The sequence below is a fragment of the Melanotaenia boesemani genome, chromosome 22, assembly GCF_017639745.1.
Source record: "Melanotaenia boesemani isolate fMelBoe1 chromosome 22, fMelBoe1.pri, whole genome shotgun sequence".
Lineage (NCBI taxonomy): Eukaryota > Metazoa > Chordata > Actinopteri > Atheriniformes > Melanotaeniidae > Melanotaenia > Melanotaenia boesemani.
Genome location: NC_055703.1, coordinates 4,226,641 through 4,234,855, shown reverse-complemented (window position 1 = coordinate 4,234,855; position 8,215 = coordinate 4,226,641). Strand labels below are relative to the sequence as shown.

Here is an 8,215-nt window from a genome sequence, read left to right as displayed (position 1 = left end):
AAACAGGGCGTCTTATAAGTAGAGATATTAAAGAAATGTTGTTTTCCTGCCTTTCTCCTTTAAAACTGACTTCCCAATTTGCTCCCATAATTACCTACCAGTGGATTCCAGCCTGTCAGTGGTCTGCTCCCTTCTTCCTAGACACTTACATCATTTTAACTTATCAAAAGGATTAAAGTTTAGTTTATTCCTGTTCCAGTGGAACACATTCAGATGTTTAACTACAGCCAGGGAAGCAAACAGCCACAGCAGCAGTTTTTTCACCTCTCGCACAGCTAGGAGCAGCTAGTTTGGGTTCAGCTTGCATTACAAAGTTGGCCCAGGCCAAGACACTCCCCCAGAATAAGGCTGCTGTTTGATTTGATCACAAAAACATGCTGTGGCTTCACATTCGGGCTGGGGAAACCTGCCCGCCAACTCAGATAACAGTGATGACAACGCTGTCCGTCTGTCTCTAAAAACCTGCCGCAGCACTTTAGGGATATTCACTAAAGCCGGGGTCCCCAAAGATCACAGGGGTTTTGACTGTACAGAGCCTGCATGACTGTGTGTCCACATTAAGACTGTAAATGTACCCACTTAAGATTTTTGTCATTTGGAGGTTTTGTTCACATAAAACAACCAAACAAAGAAAGAAAAATCCTCAGTTAGAAATAAAAAGCCTCAGCTCTATCATCCAACTGGTCTATGTGGGGTTCAGTGAGGTCAGTGAACAGGTGGAGCTACAGTTGAGCTCATGTCTGAATCCTTTTCCATCCAAAATGTTATTATCAAACATGAGAAACACTGAAGTGCAGAGGATTGGTCCTCAAATGTCCCTAAGATGATAGTTATTCTATTTCGGTTTAATCAAAAGACTCAGTCAGGATGAGAAGCAGGTTTCAGCACGGGGTGTGGGGGTCATGGCTTAGTTTAGTTTAGTTTAGTTTAGTTTAGTTTAGTTTAGTTTAGTTTAGTTTAGTTGATTCATTTTGATCTTTTGATGCAGTCTGTTGGTTTTCATTAACTAGGCTGTTATTTATTGTAAATTGACTTGAATTGATTTGTCAGTAAAGCCCTGAGTTGACATTGTTGTGAATCAGCGCTATACAAATAAAGCTGAATTGAATTACTTAGTTTGAGCTTCAGCAAGTCGTCGTCACCATGTCTGGTGATTGGTTAGATATTTGTGTTAACAGGAAGTTGAACAGGTGGAGCTGATGAGACTGGTTGGTGGATATAAAGAGACAGAGGTTGTCAAGAAATGTATAAACTTGTAAATTTTTAGAAAAAAAAAAAATTAATTGCAGAAAAATATAAAATTTCATTGTCAGACTAGAAGTACTCGTAGAGCACAGATCTCCACCAAGCCATAGGGTCACTCACCTGAGACAAAGCACAAAAGACCAAAGAGCCCACCCAGGACCCCGATATTTTGAACCTTCTAAATAACCAGATCCAGAACATGACCTGGATCAAACTATGTCAGATCTTAACATCTACCATGATGTCATTTTTTTTATTCTGGACATTATCTGATGAGTTAGAAGCTATAATAGCAAAATGATTTCTATCTCCTAAAAGTAAAGAATCCCTAAAAGTTCCCAGATCCAGGCAGTGATCCCGATCGCCCCCAAAATGTAACGACTTGTACCGTTAATCCATTTCTAAGATTTCCTGAAATTTTTTTAAAAAATGGTCCAAAACTTTTTGAGTTATGTAACTAACAGACAGACAGACAGACAGTAGGCCACTGCAAACATAAGCTCCACCTTGGTGGAGGTGATAAGTTGAGGTTTGGAGCCTAGAAGAGGAAATGAACGTGATAAATGTGCTTCAAGCTGCAGCAATAAAGAGCTGTGGATGTGTTGTCTGGTGAGTGACGTGCAGCTGTTTGTTTCTGGCAGTTCTTGCCTCAGGCAGGTTCTTATCATTGTTGTTTCCATGTAAATTTCCCAGAAAACTCACTAAGTTAGCCCTACCCCGCCTTGGCCTGGGGGGTTGTTAGTCTGATTTTTCACCACCACCTCTTTCTGTCCTAAACCAGCTTTTCCAGTCTGTCAGATTTCTTCAGTGGCTACCAAAGAAAAGGAGATGAGCCAGAAAAAACTCCAGCAAACTCAATGTGGGAAAAGTGTCCTTGTTTAGTGTCAGAGACACATTAGGAGTGATAACTCATCCCCAAGAGCCATTTCATTCCACTCACCTCAGAAAGCGCTTTGCGTACTTACTGTTGTTTTCTTATATTTCACTACTTAACTGAATGAACGAACAAACGGATGTTTTTATTGTCATTATACATATACAACAAAATTAGATGGCTTCTTTTCCGGTGCCACAACAAAAGACGAAAAAGATAAATACAGCATCTACAATCATCTAAATACACACACAAACATATATATATATATATATATATATATATATATATATATATACAGACAGACAGATAGATAGATAGATAGATAGATAGATAGATAGATAGATAGATAGATAGATAGATAGATAGATAGATAGATAGATAGATAGATAGATAGATAAATAATTTCGACTAAATCAATAAAATAAAAACGAAAAAGCTTTAATACACTGGAAACCCTTGCAGACATGATGAAGCGAGTGTCAGACGGTCAGCTTCCTCTACGTGTGTGATTGGTGGTGTATTTCTTCCCAGCCACTCCCAGCACCTCCAAGCCTTGTGATGAACCCAGACTTGCCAGCTGTTGTGTTGAGTTACCATACACTGATGTGTGAGCTGATGTGAGCTCAGGCTGAGGGCCAAACACACCAGTTTCACACACAACAAACCACCCAGAACCTTCTTAAGTGTCTAATCCTTTTCCCACCATTGTCCACAAATCTTTAGGACTACAAATGACAACTGTTATTCATATGATCCGTGTTTAGCTTGCCAGTGCTGTGCCGGGGAGTTGTTTTGACTGCTCTGGTTTAGTTTCCCTGGTAATTTTGTTTGAGCCCAAGAAAATGCTGGCATCTTTCACCGTGTGCAGTGAGAGCCTCGACTTGATGTGATTAATAGTAACTGTCTTCGCCTGCCAGACTTTCTTTTTGACTAACCCTACTGTCACTGTTGTCAGAGTCCAGGCATCCAGATGATCTGAAATGTGCCCTGTAGACTAAAAAAAACTCAGCTCTCCTCTTTTGGAAATTCCTCACTCAGTCTGTGAGGATTGTTGTGTGTCCAAGCCAATCAGCGGTACTGCTTAAAGATTTTAAAGTTTTTTCTAAACAGTTCATTAATTATTTCTGCAGTTTTAAAATTTTTTTATTTTCTTATGTAAAAAATATTGACTGCTACTCATCAGCAAACCATTCAACAAAGTCTAGGTTTTCGCATCTGCTCAGAGAAATGTGTGGGCAGGTTACAGGATAGTCAGTCGAGGAGGTTGTTCCATCCGAAGACTGTTTTCACCGGGAAAATCTGGGAGACACGGTTCTCTTTCCTTTGGTCGGATTTGCTTTCACAGTGCACTTTACTTAAGTGAACCAAGCCACCTGAACAATGTCATGCAGTTACAACAACTGCTCACTAGGGGTGATTGTCCCCATAAATGAGCATTGACCAAGAAAAATAAGAAAAAAATCTGGCTCACTGATTGGCCAGGACTAACACCAGCAAGTGTTTCCAAGCCTGCCACTTAAAAAGAACTTCGAGCTTATTTTTCTGTGAAGTTGCTTGAAAACATTTCCAGTCACAGGTTTTTGGGCTTGTTTTATTTTTTTGTTTGTTTTTTGTTTTGTTTTTGTTTTTTTTTTTTGTGTGTGTGTAACCTGTCCTGTCCAGCATCATGACAGCAAAATGATGGTCTGGATGCTGTATTGTGCTGAACAAATCTACTCTGTTAACAGGAGCCTTTTGAGTAAGTGGCTGTTATTCTTTATTATTATATTGAAATGTGATTTTGCTAAATCTGGTTATAACTGCTGGACTGGACCGGATAAACAGCAGAAGGAAAAAGGTGGATAGAGGAGAAACAGGAAGAGAAAAGATAGAAAAAAAGGGAACAGAATGAAAGGTAGAAAACCAACAGAACAACAGAAATCAAAGCTAAACAGCGAAACTAAACAGCCAGCCAGTCCTGGAGCCAGGACACAGTAACCAGTCGTGCAGTTTTTCACTGTGAAAGTTGAATTTATAAAAGGACAAATTCCATATCAGTAATTCAGTATTTGGTATATTAAACATGTAACGGTGCGCTGCCCTGCAGCTGCTGCCTCGGTCTGCCTGATCCTGTCTATGTTTATATGTTGTTGTTGTCTACTCTTGGACGGGTTGTACTGGAAATAATTTCGTTGCACTTGTAATGACAATAAAGATCCATTCAAGTTCATCTGTGACTTACTACACCTAGTAAGGACGAGTCAGACTGAATTTCATCCAGCTGCAGACGATGCTCCGGAGAGAAGATGGTACCCATGCACCTGTGGTTGCTATGGTTACTATTTTGCTAGGTCTCGTCACATTGCTGGAATTATCCAAACTGCTGGAAGTGGTTGATTCTTGCAGTGTGACACCTGACACATGTTCCTTTCTTCATGTTATCATTGGACCGTTTTTTATATCCAGTGTCCAAAAAAATCAGTCTGCTACACCTTTACTGAAGCTAGTTTATGACTTCCACGTATCACGATAACTGAAGGATGCATTTTGTTCTTTAAGTTATCGCAGGATTTGGTGATAACATACACATGTTAGCTGTGTCCCAATGCAGGGTCTACGCACTTTGAAGTGCAGGTTCACGGGCTGCATACATTATCATTGCGCCAAGCACCGTCCCATGTGGAAGGCGTCTCCAAATCCACCCTTCAAACCCGCTCTTTGTTTGGCCTGTAGCGAAGGCTGCTGGTTGTGCATCCTTTACGGCCTCTTTCTCCCAGGATTCACTGCGCTAAAGATAATGACGAATAAGTAACAAACCTCTGAAGAGTTTACACTGACGGGACTCTAGCAGAAAAATACATTAAAAACATGTTTGTTAAATGGTGACACTAAAAGGAACTCCGACTATCAGCACAAGTTGGTGTTAATATGTTGTTATTGTTCCGTTTGTCTTAGCGTAATGGTTATTGGCATGTAAAAACCTCTAATTACTTTAAAAATCGCATTTGTTTAGTATGTTTTTTACCTATGGTGGTCGCCATTTTTCTTTTACCTGCGGAACGCTTTTCAGGATGTGACGTAGAAGGGTTGTTGGTGAGATGAGGAGATGAAGAAAAAGCATCTAGAAAGACTATATCTGTTCTATTTCATTTAAATATATATACCAAGAAAAAAATGCCACACCGATGCTTTGGATGTTTTAATGAAAATAAAAGGAAAAAGGCCTGTGGGATACACACAGCTACCTCAGGACCCGCGGTTATGCTCTCGATCCCTGGCATGTGGTAAAAGGACTGTCCAAAAAAACTGTCTGTGGCAGCCAAGACGAAGGACTCCGAAGGCCTGGCAGAGTGGATTCTATCCATTATTAACCATTTCTGGTGGAGTACACAAACCTGTGAGGGCGAAGCTGAAGTATTGAAGGAGAAGTGGATGTCAATAATACATCACGTCTCAAACCGACATGACTGGCCAGGGAACAGGCACTATCGTGCATGTCCTCATGAACCCCATGACGCGATGAGCCAGAGAAGTAAGCTCTGGCCGAGGCCCACAACGCTCTTGTGCAGACTGTGAAAGACAAGAGGCTCTTGAAGGACCTGGAACATCTGACAAAGTGCATACACACAACCTTATTAGAATAATGTTTTTATGATGGATGGATGGATGGATGGATGGATGGATGGATGGATGGATGGATGAATGGATGGATGGATGGATGGATGGATGGATGAATGGATGGATGGATGGATGGCCTTTATAGAAAGTTAGAGTTCTGGGGCCTTTATAAAGCTGGCACACATACAAAAACACCAATTATAATCAACTTTTGTTATATGTAAAAAACATGGCAGGACAATGTCCCTAGATCCACGGCATCTCTGACCATCCCATATGCACAAAATCTGGAGAAACGAGAAACTGCGACACCAACGGTGCAGAATAAAATCAAGAAAATGATGTGAAATGTGAGACATATGTTCACAATCAATTACCTTTTTTACACCACGTTATATATTAAAGCTATTTGCAAAAATGATTGAAGGCATGTTTGATACTGATACTCCTGGGAGTACTTGTGCTCACACTCAGAAAAAAAAAATTATTAAAAAATCAGGATTTACAAGAGAAACAGAGATGTTTGCTATTAATCAGAACCTCAACCGCTAAAACATGTTCTGTCAAAACTTACATGTTATAAATTCCATTCAGGCTAAATAAGGCGACATTTGACAAAGACTGTGAACCAGTATTTACAAGACTACAACTAGATTCTTCATAAATGACCTGCATCATCGTGAATATTTATTATAGGTGTTCACCTGACCTTTAATAGCCACCATGTGGGTGGGGCAAGGTGCTCCCTTACGTGAACTAACTTGATTCTGATTTATAAATATATTATTTTGTGCGCTGCTTTTCTTTGTTTCCCTATGTACGCCACCAATCTGCTTTGCTATGCTCAGGTTTAGAAATGAAGCCCCAGATTATTGCACCAAAACCATGTTGATATAGTCATTATCCTTATCCTATTACAGAGTACTGACCCCGCCTGTCGCCCAACAGCAGCTGGGATAGGCCCCATCCCCAGCGAGCCTGAATAAGATAGCAGGGTTATAAGCTGGAGCGAGAAAATAGCCAGAGGAGACAAACACTAGAGGACAAAAAAGGATTCTTATTCAGAAATATCTTCAGAAAGTAGATTTTATTGGAGTTGCCTTGTGATGACAATCAGACAGCTCTCAGCTAAAGTTACAGCCACAGTGTATGTACAGTGTCATCAGATTTCTACCATGAACATCCAAAGTACTGCATATCACACATAAACTGCTTTAGTCATCTACTGCTTTCTTTCTTGCTGATCATTTAGTAGTAGGAGTCCATGATGCGCCTCATGCTCATGAACCTCATGCCGCCCATGCCCATGCCCATGCCCATGTGCATGAAGTTCCTGTACTCTCCAGGCCTGAAGTACATCATCCTTCCTCTGTAGTTGGGCTGGTCGTACATCAGCCAGTGGCCGTCCATCACGTTGCAGGACATGCAGTTGGACATCCTGTAGCGGTCCATGATGTTGTCGCAGTCATCCATCATCTCGTGCATCGTGCCCATGAAGTTCTCCCTCTCGTAGATCCTCATCCTATAGGATCCTCTGTACATGGGGATCATGCGGCAGGACCTGATGCAGTCGTTCATGCCGAACATGCTCATGTAGTCGGCGTACTCGCCCCTTCTCATGAAGTACTGATTCCCCATGTAGTTGGTGCGGTCGTAGACCATAAAGCATCCCCTCTCCACCCTACAGGAGTGGCATCGGCTCAGGTAGGAGGACATGTCACCGCAGTCGCCCATGCACTCATAGGAGCGGCCCTGGAAGTTCCTGTCCTCGTAGAAGACGATCCTGCTCATCATGTTCATGTCAGTGGAGGTCATCTTTGCGGTGTTGTTGCTAGAGGCGATGCTGCTGCTGGTGATGCTGCTGCTGCTGCTCTTGGAGCTGAACTGCTTGTCAACTTGTTGGAGACCTTCCTTTTTATACCTGACATCCAGAGGGGCCCTTTGTGCAAACAACCTGAGCCAGCAACACACCATAGAAGCCCACAGAGTGTTGTCTCCCTGAAAAGACCTTAGAGTGGCAATTTCACTCCATATGCTGTCAGACAAACCCCTTTTTAAAGGGTTAACAAAGGACAATAGCACCTTTGTGACACCTTTAAATGCTCACATCATTGTAGTGCACAAAACCATCCTTAGCTCTGGAATTTTTCTTTTTCTTTTTTTTCCTGTGTTATATCTTCTCATCTCCTCATTATGTCAACTTGTCACACAAATAGTCACAAAAGGAAACTCTGCGTCTGTGAAATTCATTGATGACAAAGCTTTTAGTGACCAAGCTCACTGGATCTTAAAGATCCCAGAGTTCCAGATTTTCCCATCAGAGCTTCACTCTCAGACTGCAGGTTTGCTGGTGGTTCCTAGGGGTTCTGAAAGTAGAAAGGGACAGTTATCAGACCTCTCTCTATGGATCCGGCTCCCAGTTTGGCTTCAGGAAGCAGAACCTCCAGTTATTGGACCCCTCATCGCAACAAGACAAGGGAACGAGCATGTGTAAAA

At 41.6% G+C, this 8,215-nt stretch overlaps 1 protein-coding gene and 1 long non-coding RNA gene across 2 annotated transcripts; one reads left to right on the top strand and one right to left on the bottom strand.

The window, feature by feature from the left end:
* Window positions 1–1,500: 1,500 nt before the first annotated feature.
* LOC121633378 lies at window positions 1,501–4,089 on the top strand. The gene is made up of 3 exons (XR_006009055.1): window positions 1,501–1,579; window positions 3,346–3,351; window positions 4,078–4,089. It is a non-coding gene; the product is annotated as an uncharacterized LOC121633378 (long non-coding RNA).
* Window positions 4,090–6,967: 2,878 nt separating this feature from the next.
* LOC121633806 (gamma-crystallin M2-like) lies at window positions 6,968–7,565 on the bottom strand. The gene has a single exon (XM_041976069.1). It carries the CDS (start codon window positions 7,532–7,534, stop codon window positions 6,968–6,970), a length of 567 nt encoding a protein of 188 aa, XP_041832003.1. The 5' UTR covers window positions 7,535–7,565.
* Between the last annotated feature and the right edge of the window lie 650 nt (window positions 7,566–8,215).